We start from the raw sequence: 16,375 nt of genomic DNA, 5'->3' as shown, positions 1-16,375 counted from the left end.
TAAATTTTCTCCAATCAAACTTACATCCCAACTAAATTGTCCCTAAAGGCTGCTTTCGTTCACATTTACTCTCAATTTTCTTTCACACACTCTCCAAAACTCAGTCACCAACTTCTGCAGTTTCTCACTTGCATCAACCACCAGTGCCGTATCATCGCAAACAACAACTGACTCACTTCCCTGGCCCTCTCGTCCCCAAAAGACTGGATACTCACCCCTCGCTCCAAAACTCTTGCATTTACCTACCTCACCAACCTATCCAGAAAAAAATTAAACAACCATGGTGACATCACACACCCCTGCTGCAGACTGACTTTCACTGGGAACCAATCACTCTTCTCTCTTCCTACTCATTCACATGACTTAAACACTTGATAAAAACTTCTCACTGCTTCTAACAATTTCCATAAAAACTTCTCGCTGCTTCTAACAACTTCCCTCCTACACCATAAACTCTTGAGACATTCCACAAAGCATCTCTATGGACCTTATCATATGCTTTCTCCACATCAATAAATGCCACAAGCAAGCCCATGTTTATCCAAGTATTTCTCACATACATTTTTCAAAGTACACACCTGATACACATATCATCTACAACTTCTGAAACCACACTGCTCCTCCCCAGTCTGATGCTCTATACATGCCTTCACCCTCTCAGTCAATACCCTTCCATATAATTTTCCAGATATACTTAACAAACTTATGCCTCCACAGTTTGAAAATCACCTTTGTCCCCTTTTGTCTTTATACAATGGCATTATACATGCATTCACCCAAACCTCAGGAACTTCACCATGATCCACACATAGAGTGAAAATCTTTACAAACCAATCAATAACATGGTCAACCCCTCTCCTAATAAATTCAACTGCAATACCATCCACTCCCACTGCCTTGCTGGATTTCATCTCCAGCTAGGCTTTCACCACCTCTTCTCTCTTCCTGACTCTCTCACTTTGCATACCAACCTGACCAAAACACCCTACATCTGGCCCACTATCATCAAACACATTCAACAAACCTTCAAAATACTCAATCCATCTCCTCACTCCATCACTCCCTAGTATCACTTCCCCTTTTGCTTCCTTCACCAAAGTCCCTATTTGTTCTCTTGTCTTTTGAAAATTATTCATCTCGTTCCAAAACATCTTTTCATTCTCCCTAAAGTTTAGTGATTCTCTCTCACCCCAACTCTCATTTGCCCTCCTTTTCAACCACTGCATCTTCCTCTTGACTTCCTGCTGCTTTCTCTTATACATCTCCCAATCACTCGCACACCTTCCTTGTAAGTACCGCCCAAAAGCCTCTCTTCTCTTTCACTAGCAACTCTTCTTCTTCATCACATCACTCACTACCCTTTCCAATCTGCCCAACTCCCACCTATCGCATGCCACATGCATCTCTTGAACATGCCGTCACTGCTTCCCTGAATACCTCCCATTCCTATTTCTTACCCACTCCCCTCACTTCCTTTGCTCTTACCTTTTGTCATGCTACACTCAATCTCTCCTGATATTTCTTTACACAAGACTCCTTTCCAAGCTCACTTACTCTCACCACTCTCCTCCCCAACACTGTCTCCTCTTCTTTGAAAACCTTTAAAAATCTCAACTTTGCCTCCACAAGATAGTGATCAGACATCCCACCAGCTGCCCCTTTAAGAACATATACATCCAAAAGTCTCTCTTTTACAAGCCTATCAATTAATACATAATCTAATAGTACAAGTTGTTAGAAGCAGTGAAAAGTTTTTATCGAGGATGTAAGGCATGTGTACGTGTAGGAAGAGAGGAAAGTGATTGGTTTTCAGTGAATGTAGGTTTGCGGCAGGGGTGTGTGATGTCTCCATGGTTGTTTAATTTGTTTATGGATGGGGTTGTTAGGGAGGTGAATGCAAGAGTTTTGGAAAGGGGCACTTATGCAGTCTGTTGTGGATGAGAGAGCTTGGGAAGTGAGTCAGTTGTTGTTCGCTGATGATACAGTGCTGGTGGCTGATTCATGTAAGAAACTGCAGAAGCTGGTGACTGAGTTTGGTAAAGTGTGTGAAAGAAGAAAGTTAAGAGTAAATGTGAATAAGAGCAAGGTTATTAGGTACAGTAGGGTTGAGGGTCAAGTCAATTGGGAGGTAAGTTTGAATGGAGAAAAGCTGGAGGAAGTGAAGTGTTTTAGATATCTGGGAGTGGATCTGGCAGCGGATGGAACCATGGAAGCGGAAGTGAATCATAGGGTGGGGGAGGGGGCGAAAATTCTGGGAGCCTTGAAGAATGTTTGGAAGCCGAGAACATTATCTCGGAATGCAAAAATGGGTATGTTTGAAGGAATAGTGGTTCCAACAATGTTGTATGGTTGCGAGGCATGGGCTATGGATAGAGTAGTGCGCAGGAGGGTGGATGTGCTGGAAATGAGATGTTTGAGGACAATATGTGGTGTGAGGTGGTTTGATCGAGTAAGTAATGTAAGGGTGAGAGAGATGTGTGGAAATAAAAAGAGTGTGGTTGAGAGAGCAGAAGAGGGTGTTTTGAAATGGTTTGGTCACATGGAGAATATGAGAGGGGAAAGATTGACCAAGAGGATATATGTGTCAGAGGTGGAGGGAACGAGGAGAAGTGGGAGACCAAATTGGAGGTGGAAAGATGGAGTGAAAAAGATTTTGAGTGATCGGGGCCTGAACATGCAGGAGGGTGAAAGGCGTGCAAGGAATAGAGTGAATTGGAATGATGTGGTATACCGGGGTTGACGTGCTGTCAATGGATTGAACCAGGGCATGTGAAGCGTCTGGGGTAAACCATGCAAAGTGTGTGGGGCCTGGATGTGGAAAGGGAGCTGTGGTTTCGGTGCATTATTACATGACAGCTAGAGACTGAGTGTGAACGAATGGGGCCTTTGGTGTTTTTCCTAGCACTACCTCGCACACATGAGGGGGGAGGGGGTTGTTATTCCATGTGTGGCGAGGTGGCGATGGTAACAAATAAAGGCAGACGGTATGAATTATGTACATATGTATATATGTATATGTCTGTGTGTGTATATATATATATATGTGTACACTGAGATGTATAGGTATGTATATACATGTGTAAGTGGGCGGGTTGGGCCATTCTTTCGTCTGTTTCCTTGCGCTACCTCGCTAACGCGGGAGACAGCGATAAAGCAAAATAAAAAATAATAAAAAATAATACCTGTTGACCATCTCCTACACATATACATATAGTTGTGTATATCTCTTTTTAAAACAGGTATTTCCCATCACCAGTCTTTCAGAACACACCTCCACAATTTCTTCACCATTTCCATCCAGAACACTGAATACTGCATACGCATCAATCATAGCCAAAAGTGCCACATTACTTACCTTTGCATTCAAATCATGCATCACTAATACCTGGTCTCATGCACCAAAACTGCTGACAAACTCACTCAACTGCTCCCAAAACAGTTGCTTCTCACAATCTTTCTTCTCATGGCCAGGTGCATAAGCACCAATAATCATCCATCACTCACCATCCACTTTCAGTTTTACACACATCAATCTAGAATTTACTTCCCTACATTCTATTATACTCTATCACACACTCTTACAACTCTTACTTCAGGGGGAGTGCTACTTAGTCCTTAGCTTTAGTTCTCTCACTAACCCCTGAAATTACTTCTAAGATGCTTCCAAACTATTCTTCATCTTTAACCAGGTTTCTTTCCTCAAACATACTACCTATCTCTCTTCTCTTCTTGTCTTGGTTACATCCACACACATTCAGACATCTCAGTCTGAGCACTTCCTGCTCCCGCCCCTTTTAGTTGCCTTGTACAACCTGCAGGGAATACGGATACAGAATTCTTTCTCCCCTACCTCAGGATCATTTCATGAGCCAAAAAATTTTTGTATCAGGAAACATCTCAGTCCCTGACTAGTGAAGTTACAGTGTAATACCTCTTCTGGTTTTTATACATCTATACATTACCTATGAGTTGTTACTCCAAAACTGAACCCACAAGAAAGTCTTACTCTGTGTACCTAGCTCAGTATTGCACCTTGCTCAATATATCATATGATGTCTACTTTTCCTTCAATACAAATAACCTACTTTTCTTTCCTTAGCAGCTGATGAGAAACTTGTAGAGGTTTTTAGCATTCTATTCACTGTGAGGGGGATGACCCAAATTTCCAAAATTTAATCCAACAGCAAGACTAAAGGCAATCTATGCACTGGTTTCCTTAGCTCCAAGTCAATCAAAACTATCTATCTTCCACACTGGAAAGTTAACAACTTTCCTGGGGAGTTTTGAAGGCACAAAACATTATAGATAGTCAATTTCTTCAGAATATCCGCTTCTGGATTTGTGATACTCAAGTGTACTGACATGGAGTTAGCAGTCATTATACTATGCCTGTGATTACAAACAGAAGGGCCAAATAGAAAAGCCAATGCCAATCCTAACCACATCCTGAGAAATTACCAAACTTTTCTTGTTTTTCTTTCACTGTTTTATTTTTTTTGTCGCTGTCTCCCGCGTTTGCGAGGTAGCGCAAGGAAACAGACGAAAGAAATGGCCCAACCCACCCCCATACACATGTATATACATACGTCCACACATGCAAATATACACACCTTTCCATGGTTTACCCCAGACGCTTCACATGCCCTGATTCAATCCACTGACAGCACGTCAACCCCGGAATACCACATCGCTCCAATTCACTCTATTCCTTGCCCTCCTTTCACCCTCCTGCATGTTCAGGCCCCGATCACACAAAATCTTTTTCACTCCATCTTTCCACCTCCAATTTGGTCTCCCTCTTCTCGTTCCCTCCACCTCCGACACATATATCCTCTTGGTCAATCTTTCCTCACTCATTCTCTCCATGTGCCCAAACCATTTCAAAATACCCTCTTCTGCTCTCTCAACCACGCTCTTTTTATTTCCACACATCTCTCTTACCCTTACGTTACTTACTCGATCAAACCACCTCACACCACACATTGTCCTCAAACATCTCATTTCCAGCACATCCATCCTCCTGCGCACAACTCAATCCATAGCCCACGCCTCGCAACCATACAACATTGTTGGAACCACTATTCCTTCAAACATACCCATTTCTGCTTTCCGAGATAATGTTCTCGACTTCCACACATTCTTCAAGGCTCCCAGAATTTTCGCCCCCTCCCCCACCCTATGATCCACTTCCGCTTCCATGGTTCCATCCGCTGCCAGATCCACTCCCAGATATCTAAAACACTTCACTTCCTCCAGTTTTTCTCCATTCAAACTCACCTCCCAATTAACTTGACCCTCAACCCTACTGTACCTAATAACCTTGCTCTTATTCACATTTACTCTTAACTTTCTTCTTTCACACACTTTACCAAACTCAGTCACCAGCTTCTGCAGTTTCTCACATGAATCAGCCACCAGCGCTGTATCATCAGCGAACAACAACTGACTCACTTCCCAAGCTCTCTCATCCCCAACAGACTTCATACTTGCCCCTCTTTCCAAAACTCTTGCATTCACCTTCCTAACAACCCCATCCATAAACAAATTAAACAACCATGGAGACATCACACACCCCTGCCGCAAACCTACATTCACTGAGAACCAATCACTTTCCTCTCTTCCTACACGTACACATGCCTTACATCCTCGATAAAAACTTTTCACTGCTTCTAACAACTTGCCTCCCACACCATATATTCTTAATACCTTCCACAGAGCATCTCTATCAACTCTATCATATGCCTTCTCCAGATCCATAAATGCTACATACAAATCCATTTGCTTTTCTAAGTATTTCTCACATACATTCTTCAAAGCAAACTCCTGATCCACACATCCTCTACCACTTCTGAAGCCACACTGCTCTTCCCCAATCTGATGCTCTGTACATGCCTTCACCCTCTCAATCAATACCCTCCCATATAATTTACCAGGAATACTCAACAAACTTATACCTCTGTAATTTGAGCACTCACTCTTATCCCCTTTGCCTTTGTACAATGGCACTATGCACGCATTCCGCCAATCCTCAGGCACCTCATCATGAGTCATACATACATTAAATAACCTTACCAACCAGTCAACAATACAGTCACCTCCTTTTTTAATAAATTCCACTGCAATACCATCCAAACCTGCTGCCTTGCCGGCTTTCATCTTCCGCAAAGCTTTTACTACCTCTTCTCTGTTTACCAAATCATTTTCCCTAACCCTCTCACTTTGCACACCACCTCGACCAAAACACCCTATATCTGCCACTCTATCATCAAACACATTCAACAAACCTTCAAAATACTCACTCCATCTCCTTCTCACATCACCACTACTTGTTATCCCCTCCCCATTTGCGCCCTTCACTGAAGTTCCCATTTGCTCCCTTGTCTTACGCACTTTATTTACCTCCTTCCAGAACATCTTTTTATTCTCCCTAAAATTTAATGATACTCTCTCACCCCAACTCTCATTTGCCCTCTTTTTCACCTCTTGCACCTTTCTCTTGACCTCCTGTCTCTTTCTTTTATACATCTCCCACTCAATTGCATTTTTTCCCTGCAAAAATCGTCCAAATGCCTCTCTCTTCTCTTTCACTAATACTCTTACTTCTTCATCCCACCACTCACTACCCTTTCTAATCAACCCACCTCCCACTCTTCTCATGCGACAAGCATCTTTTGCGCAATCCATCACTGATTCCCTAAATACCTCCCATTCCTCCCCCACTCCCCTCACGTCCATTGTTCTCACCTTTTTCCATTCTGTACTCAGTCTCTCCTGGTACTTCCTCACACAAGTCTCCTTCCCAAGCTCACTTACTCTCACCACCCTCTTCAACCCAACATTCACTCTTCTTTTCTGAAAACCCATACAAATCTTCACCTTAGCCTCCACAAGATAATGATCAGACATCCCTCCAGTTGCACCTCTCAGCACATTTATATCCAAAAGTCTCTCTTTCGCGCGCCTGAAGTCTAATGATATGACACTTGTTTATATAGTTTCCAAAATTTAACCCAGGTTAACAAATTTTCACTTGCCTTTAAGTACTGTAATAAATAATTTTGTGTTAGAATATGAGTCAGCTACTTAAACAAGAGATTTCCTAAACCCTGGAGGGAGTCTGAGTCACCATGTAAGCATCAAAGCATCCATAGGAATGTCTGTAGGTGCTGCCCTGGTGAAACAAAATATGCCTCCAACCCATTACAGGTTATGTAAATCTTGGAGCCTGTCATACTATGTCTGATGAATGCTTTGAAAGCACTTTTTATCCGTTCAACTGGCAAAAGTTGACCAACTGACAAAATACAAATTCTTCCCCTTTCATACTTTCTTCTATGGCTAAAGTTTTTTTGAACTTATTAGCCTATTCAACAACTTTCATGATGGTGGTCCATATAGAAACTTGGGAAAAGCAATTCCACAAATATTTTCAAACTTTTCTACACTTCTTTCCAAACAACCTAATTATTCCATTCCACTGCTGAAACAGGTACCATAGGCAAAGCAATCTACAACTTACCTATTTGGAATTTCTATATTTATGGTAACTGTTTCTAAAATTTCTCCAAGGTCATCTGTAGCTGTTGCAAGTAACCATCTCTGATCTTCTGACAAACAGTATGTGCAATTCAGTATGGTAGACTTCTCCCGTGGAACTCCCAGAGCTTCCTGTGCTTCTTTGTATGTGCCACGGCTCTCTTTAATAGGTGCCAAAATATACGCTGGAGAGAAGATATGATACGGAGCTAAACGTTTTTCTTCTGCAGCTAGCTGTAAGGGTTAACACAGAAATTAATCATTACAAAACAGAGATTAATGGAGAGAAAATGGAGAAGTTACAGACTTCAAATATCCATATCTTAAATATCATCCAAATAAATACTTCAAATATAAATTCTTAAGTAAAGAAAAGGCAACCATGATTAAATGTATTATCTTTGTGTATTTTAATCAATTTTTGTTAAATATATCAGATAATAAAATCATAGATCCTTTACAGAAAAAAGATCATGGGGCATTGTTTTTTCTTTAACCAAAATGGCACAGGCACATAACATGCTCCAATCAAGGCCATCTCAGGTGAAAGAAAAAAGTTATAGAAAAAGAAATTGAAATCAATTAGGGCTTCGCAGGTGTCTGTAGACCTGACTCATAAAGGAAGAAACATTATTTGAGTATGAAGACGGAAAGACAAGAGAATTATCTTTCATTGTATTCTTTAATCAATTCTTATCAAATATATCATATATTAACATCATAGATTGTATGAAGAGGGAAAGACATGAGAATTATCTTTCACTGTGTTTTCTAATCAATTCTTATTAAATGCATCATACATTAAAATCATAGATTGTATGAAGAGAGAAAGACAAGAGAATCATCTTTCATTGTGTTTTTTTAATAAACTCTTATTAAAGACAAGAGAATCATCTTTCATTGTGCTTTTTAATAAACTCTTATTAAATACATCATATATTAATGACATCATAGATCCTTTATAGAAAAGAAGATCTGGGGATACAGTATATAAAGAGGGAAAGACAAAAAAGGAAAAGAAGTCCACAGCGTAGCTGTTCAAGGATGGAGGCATCATAACAGCCAATCCTTGAGAGGCCAGTCCCTACACAGAAGCTGAGGGGAAGCAACAGCCTAATGCATGACATGGGTCCAAATCCTGGAGGTGGGGGCATCTGCAGACAGTTCATGAGAACAATGGCCAAAACAATACCAACAGAATACACAAAGTGCAGCAACATCACAGCATACTTTCCGTGCACTATAAAGTTGCTGCTCTTTGAATGAAGAGAGGTGATGCTAGGAAAATGAATGAGACAGGGCTCTTGGTCCACTTTAGTTAAGAGAGGTACACTTAGGTAAACAAAACCCCTGTGTATGTGAACAGCTGCTCAAATGAAAAATAACTGTCAAGTTTCAAAAATTCACAGCTTCAGGGAAGCAGACTTTGTGATGTTGATAATGTGGGATTTCCAGGATACAGTAGAGGACATGGTTATGCCTATCATCTTAATATTACTACAGGGATGAATGGTGGTATTTCGAAACTTAACAAGAGGTATATTACCAGTATTACCTGCCTAGGTATCGGGAAGGTTAGAGACACCTATGTAGTAAGCCAACACTTTAGTGGCAGTCAAGTTGCACTAATATGACTCGAGAGCACTCAAGTTAACTAGTTAAGGAGACACTGTTGATGTCCCATCCCCTAGAGGATGTTCCAGTTGGGAACAGGCATCAGATATATAGATACAAAAGACAGATAGATATCCCTAGGGATAGGAGAGAAAGAATACTTCCCACGTATTCCCCGCATGTCATACAAGGCAATTAAAATAGGTGGAAGCGGGGGGGCTGGAATCCTTCCCTTTAGTTTTTACTTTTCCAAAAGAAGGAACAAAGAAGGGGGCCAAGTGAGGATTTTCCCTCAAAGGCTCAGTCCTCAGTTCTTGATGCTACCTCACTAATGTGGGAAATGGTGAATATTTATGAAAAAAAGATAGACAGAAATTGAACAGAAGTAAACAAATGATTCTTAAAGAGAATATATGAAAATGCATTGAAGCCCTATCAAATTCTACAAAGATATTGCTTCCTTAATCTGAAATGATGTACAGGTCTGAACTGACAAGAGAAAATATGATCAGTAAGAGAAAAAGGATAAGCATTGAAGGGAGGGTAGAGTAAAAGCGAGTTTAAGTATCTAAAGTGAAATCAACTGCATAAGATTGAAGAACACCATTCATTGACTGGTTATGAACGGGAAGTTGCTCCACCAATGACCACCATGATGAAATGGCTTGAGAGGAAACTATGCATTAGAGAACAGAGAGAAGTATGTAGGTAGTAGTTGGTAAGCAGCCTGCCACCAACCATGGAGGTATATTACTTGTCTACCCACCTGGGTATTGGGAGGGTTAGTGTTGGCTGTGTAGTTAGCATGCACTTCAATCGTTGTCTAGTTGCACTTATCTGACGCAAGTACCTGTCTTTTCTTTCTATCTCATCCAAACGCAGACAGCTGGTATTCTGTCCACAAACATACAGTCTCGAGATCCTTGCCACAAATAACACTTGACAACACTTAACTCACACAACTCATTCTTTGCAATTCTAGATTTTCATGTGGTTAGTACTTTGTACTAGCCCTGCCTTTTGGCAAAATGGTAGGAGTAATAGATAAAAGTAGCAGGTAGGAACATTAGATATGAGCTTCAGGTAGAAAAATTAAGCAGCAGTAGGTGGGAGGTGGTAACATTAAGCAAGAATATTAAGTAGAAGTAGTTGGTAGGAATATTAGGAATGAGCCTCTGAAAACACTGCACAAGGGGTCTGTTATGGGTGAGGCACTAATTGTTGAGAACCAGCAGCACTGGAGTTAAAAATCTATGGAGAATCTTTTGCCACAGCCACCCCCTTAACAGAGTTCCCATAGGGAATGGGCATCAGAGGAATAGATAAGCAGAGAAGTAGTGAAACCATAGGAAGTGAGTCTAAAAAGAAAAGACTTATGCCAAACCCTGTATAATGCTTTGGAGATGCTGCGGGCTACAACAGAAGTTTTATCTAAATACCAAAGACAGGAGAACCAGAGATCAGTCACAAAGAAGAGATGATCAACAGTAGACCAAGCACTACTAATCTACAATGATAATATGAAAAAAAGGGAATGGGATCCAAAGCGTATGAGAAAGTGTGATTTAGGAAAGCTTTAAAGACTTTGGAGATAGCAAAGGTGAGAACAGGGAAATAATGCAACACTTGGAGGGGTTAAAGCAGTCTCCTTTCTTAGGGATGGGCTGAATTGAATGTGCACTTCCAATGCTGAAGGGAAAGTCTGGGTTTTTTGACAAGCAAAACTGGCAAGCAAGAATTGCAGCTAGAGCAGAAGCAAACTCCTTTAGAACATGAGGAGGTATACCATCTGAGCCATACATCTCATCCATTTGGATCTTGGAGTGTACCTGGAAGACCCTGTGCAAGAAGAATGTAGGATATAGAATTGGTTCAAAGGGAAGATATGGAAGTAGAGTTTTACAATCTGAAACATCCAAAGGTGAGTTAGAAGAAAACAAGTTGCCAAAAAGAAAAGCTTTATTAGCTGGAGAGGATGCAATAGATTGATCAAACAAGAAAAGAGGAGGGAAGGTTGAATACTGAAGATGTTGGAGATGCTTTTGGTAAAGGACCAAAAAGATTTGTCAAAAGATTTGTCAGAAGACAACACATTTTCTTTTAATGATTTCATGAAAGTGCACTTAGCTCTTCAAAGAACAGCTTTGTAATGATCCTTGTAGATATGATAGCAGAGAGGGTTTTTGGGAAGGGAAGAATTTCACTGTCCAGTACACACTGTCCCTGATACAACAGGCATTAGAGCAGGACCGATCAAACCATGACTGAGGAGAACAAGATTTAGATAGGATGAAGGACTCCATCCCAGCCAAGAAAACCTTTGCTATGTATTCAGCACAACATGGGACATCCTGACCAGAGAAGTAGTAACCATCCCAAGGAAATTCAATAAAGAAGCTGCACATGGGTAACCGATGAGCTTTCACAAAGAGCCAAAAGTAATTTCAAAAAGGGAACAGAGGATGGGCTTGCTCAATTGGAAATAACAGAAATCAGATTGTATGCAAAGGACCCAATTTGTATGTGTAGTGGGTTCAAAGGTAAATCTAGATGTCATGTGTGTTAAAAGAGTGGTCATGATGGTTGAGATCTCAGCAGGATGTTTAATTAAGTGTTCCAGATCGTTAAGGGGAGAAAAAGAAAAGGCTTTAGCTCCATTAATTAAGAAAACTTACAACAGTCCTCGGTGATCTAAAACTGGTATGGGAAGAAGTTTTTTTTTTTTTTTTTTTTTTGCTTTGTCGCTGTCTCCCGCGTTTGCGAGGTAGCGCAAGGAAACAGACGAAAGAAATGGCCCAACCCACCCCCATACACATGTATTTACATACGTCCACACACGCAAATATACATACCTACACAGCTTTCCATGGTTTACCCCAGACGCTTCACATGCCTTGATTCAATCCACTGACAGAACGTCAACCCCGGTATACCACATCGCTCCAATTCACTCTATTCCTTGCCCTCCTTTCACCCTCCTGCATGTTCAGGCCCCGATCACACAAAATCTTTTTCACTCCATCTTTCCACCTCCAATTTGGTCTCCCTCTTCTCCTCGTTCCCTCCACCTCCGACACATATATCCTCTTGGTCAATCTTTCCTCACTCATTCTCTCCATGTGCCCAAACCATTTCAAAACACCCTCTTCTGCTCTCTCAACCACGCTCTTTTTATTTCCACACATCTCTCTTACCCTTACGTTACTTACTCGATCAAACCACCTCACACCACACATTGTCCTCAAACATCTCATTTCCAGCACATCCATCCTCCTGCGCACAACTCAATCCATAGCCCACGCCTTGCAACCATACAACATTGTTGGAACCACTATTCCTTCAAACATACCCATTTTTGCTTTCCGAGATAATGTTCTCGACTTCCACACATTCTTCAAGGCTCCCAGAATTTTCGCCCCCTCCCCCACCCTATGATCCACTTCCGCTTCCATGGTTCCATCCGCTGCCAGATCCACTCCCAGATATCTAAAACACTTTACTTCCTCCAGTTTTTCTCCATTCAAACTCACCTCCCAATTGACTTGACCCTCAACCCTACTGTACCTAATAACCTTGCTCTTATTCACATTTACTCTTAACTTTCTTCTTCCACACACTTTACCAAACTCAGTCACCAGCTTCTGCAGTTTCTCACATGAATCAGCCACCAGCGCTGTATCATCAGCGAACAACAACTGACTCACTTCCCAAGCTCTCTCATCCCCAACAGACTTCATACTTGCCCCTCTTTCCAAAACTCTTGCATTCACCTTCCTAACAACCCCATCCATAAACAAATTAAACAACCATGGAGACATCACACACCCCTGCCGCAAACCTACATTCACTGAGAACCAATCACTTTCCTCTCTTCCTACACGTACACATGCCTTACATCCTCGATAAAACCTTTTCACTGCTTCTAACAACTTGCCTCCCACACCATATATTCTTAATACCTTCCACAGAGCATCTCTATCAACTCTATCATATGCCTTCTCCAGATCCATAAATGCTACATACAAATCCATTTGCTTTTCAAAGTATTTCTCACATACATTCTTCAAAGCAAACACCTGATCCACACATCCTCTACCACTTCTGAAACCACACTGCTCTTCCCCAATCTGATGCTCTGTACATGCCTTCACCCTCTCAATCAATACCCTCCCATATAATTTACCAGGAATACTCAACAAACTTATACCTCTGTAATTTGAGCACTCACTCTTATCCCCTTTGCCTTTGTACAATGGCACTATGCACGCATTCTGCCAATCCTCAGGCACCTCACCATGAGTCATACATACATTAAATAACCTTACCAACCAGTCAACAATACAGTCACCCCCTTTTTTAATAAATTCCACTGCAATACCATCCAAACCTGCTGCCTTGCCGGCTTTCATCTTCCGCAAAGCTTTTACTACCTCTTCTCTGTTTACCAAATCATGGGAAGAAGTAAAATATGATATTTGAAAATAAAAATGCTGGTAGTAAGTATAGGAAAGGTGATAATAATTCTATTTAGGTTCACTCTGGTTTCATTGCACAAGGAAGGTTAAATTTCAGACCCCTGTTCCCAAACCCATTATTCCCAGTTTTGAACATTAAAAAAATCAAAACATAAAAATGTATATATCAAAGGTACATATAACTTGAGAAATTCAAAAATAAGTAATACTCACTAATTCAGGCTGAACTTTTTCACTTGAATGGTTTGTGTACCACAAGCGTAAAGCACTACAGGTATGTTTGTAAAGCTTCATATTACTAGGATGATGGTCTGTAATTCTAGTTAAAATGTAACATGTTTGCAATGCCCTTTTTTCATACTTCTTAGTCCACTTTTGTTCTAACTTTAAGCTTATCATTTCTTGATGCAATGGCATAATACTTTGGGAATGCTTTGCATTACAGTGATAAAGGTTAACATTTTAGAAGCCAACATCACTTAAAAGATGAATTGTTTGTAATACTATGCATAAAATGTAACATGTAATGGATGGCAGTACTTTCTGATTCACTTTAGAAGTTTTGTGGACCATTCTATTAGGACAACAAGGTTCTCCCCTTGCTTCTTTTCTTCATACTTGTTTGCCATTTCCAGCATTAGCAAGGAAGTGCCAGGAACAGAAGAAAAGGCCTCACTTGCTCACATCCATTCTCTAGCTCTAGCTCATACAATGAGCCCGCAGCCCCTCCACCTACAACCGGGCCTGCAGACCTTCCTGTGATTTTTTCTCAATGATTTGTGATTTGTTGAGGTGAAAAAATCTATCCCTCAAGTAAATTTTTTTGTTGTTGTTGGTGTTGTTGCAGTACAGGTTGAGTATCCCTTTCCCAAAATAATTGCAACCATAAGTGTTTCAGATTTTGGATATTTTTGGATTTTGGAATAGTCGCATATACATAATTTTGGATGAGAATTTCAGCTGTAGGAATAACAAAATCTTGCAGTCATCATCCAGTCCAGCTTCCCTGCAGTGAGCACAAGCTGCTAGTAGAAAATGCTTGTGAAACCAATCAGAAAAGATGTTCCTAATGATCCATGATTTTTTGTTTGCATAACAATGGACAAATAAGAAATTCACTCCTTTATTTAAAACAATGAGGATGTAAGCTTATGCCTATCACAGCAAGTTTACACTTATGTGTGCCTGCTGCATTAACACATCCCATCATAGTTATTCTATCCTTGGCATCCTTTCTTCCTGTAGTCGCTGTCTCATCAGCTGTAGTCAGTGTCTTTCTGGGGCAATAACACCAAGTAATGTTTCATCAGCATTACGGACTTGTTCTGATGTCACGAATCTCATAGCAATGATCTTGGCAAATGCATCAATGAATTTCTCAGCTGCTTCATAATCAGCACATGCTTTATCAACACAAATCTAATGCCATGTCTCTTCTTAAATTTCTGCAACCAGCCTGTTCAATGTTCAAAGTTCCCTTCAATTTTCAATTCATCATGATATATCTTTGCTTGTTTCATGATCAGTATACTATTAAGTGGCATGTGTTCACTCTGATGCTGACAGATCCACTCTTTCAATACATGAATGAGATCTTCAATTTTTCTATTTTTCATTAACTTTTAACCACTTTAAGCATAGAACTTCAACAGTATATCCTTTCTTCTTTAAGTCTTTTGTAACACATTTCACACTTACACCTGCCCAGTTTTCCCAATAGCTTGACATTCTGTGCTATAGATAAACATAAATGCTTCCTCTTTTCTTATCACTGCTACCCATAGTGGTATTTCCAGGCCTTTTTTGACATTTTCAACAATATCTTTGTACCACAGAGCAGAGAATAAGCAAAATATACAGAGTAATGCACGTTGGTCTGGCAGTGAGGATGACTTGCAACAAACTGGCGCCAACAAAGCGTCAGAGCCCAGCATGCGCAAGTGAGGTCAGGTGTGGAATTTTCCACTTGTAACATCATGTTGCCTCTCAAAACATTTTGGATTTTGGATTCTCAGATTAGGGATGCTCAACTTGTATCATGTTCACATTCATTCAATACCATTTTTGTACACTGCACTGATTTCTATGATATCTGGATCTGAAAGACTTGAATTGTCTATTTATTTCATTTATAATACTTTGTTGCTGTCTCCCGCGTTAGAGAGGTAGCAAAAGGAAACAGACAAAAGAATAGCCCAAACCACCTACATACACATGCATGTAAATACATGCCCACACATGCATATATACATACCTATACATTTCAATGTATACATACACAAACATATACATATATACACATGTACATATTCATACTTGCTGTCTTCATCCATTCCCTTTGCGACCCCACCACACATGAAATGGCATCCCCCCAGCGAGTGCACACTTGAGAGGTAGCATTAGGAAAAGACAACAAAGGCCACATTTGTTCTAGCTACCTATCTATATTTCTGATGCCCATTCCCTCCAGGAACACCCATCAAGGGGTGGCCATGGCAAAAGAGTACTTATGTGCCTCCCTCACATACACCATTCCATGCATTCTTCCTCTGTTTCGTTCCCTCCAGTATTCCTCTACCCTATTTGCCCATGTCACAGGTGGTCTTCCACTCACACCAACCCCTTTAATTGTACTATCATACACTCTCCTTGTAAACTCCCAGTCTTGCTTTCTTTCCAAACGCCCAAACCACCTCAAAGTATTTCGTTTCACCCATTCTACCGCTCCACAATTTATTCCCTTTGCAGTC

At 40.7% G+C, this 16,375-nt stretch overlaps 1 protein-coding gene across 3 annotated transcripts in view; it reads right to left on the bottom strand.

The window, feature by feature from the left end:
• The window catches only part of skd (mediator complex subunit skuld), a 722,241-nt gene that overhangs the window by 61,602 nt on the left and 644,264 nt on the right, over nucleotides 1-16,375 (bottom strand). For all 3 annotated transcript variants that reach the window (XM_071664981.1, XM_071664980.1, XM_071664979.1), the window contains one exon: nucleotides 7,520-7,770. In XM_071664981.1, the coding sequence (XP_071521082.1) occupies nucleotides 7,520-7,770 (251 nt within the window). The remainder of the gene's footprint in view (nucleotides 1-7,519; nucleotides 7,771-16,375) is intronic.

This window comes from Panulirus ornatus, chromosome 9 (assembly GCF_036320965.1).
Source record: "Panulirus ornatus isolate Po-2019 chromosome 9, ASM3632096v1, whole genome shotgun sequence".
NCBI lineage: Eukaryota > Metazoa > Arthropoda > Malacostraca > Decapoda > Palinuridae > Panulirus > Panulirus ornatus.
Note: the sequence above shows the minus strand (reverse complement) of the source record. Positions and strands in the feature narration are given on the sequence as shown.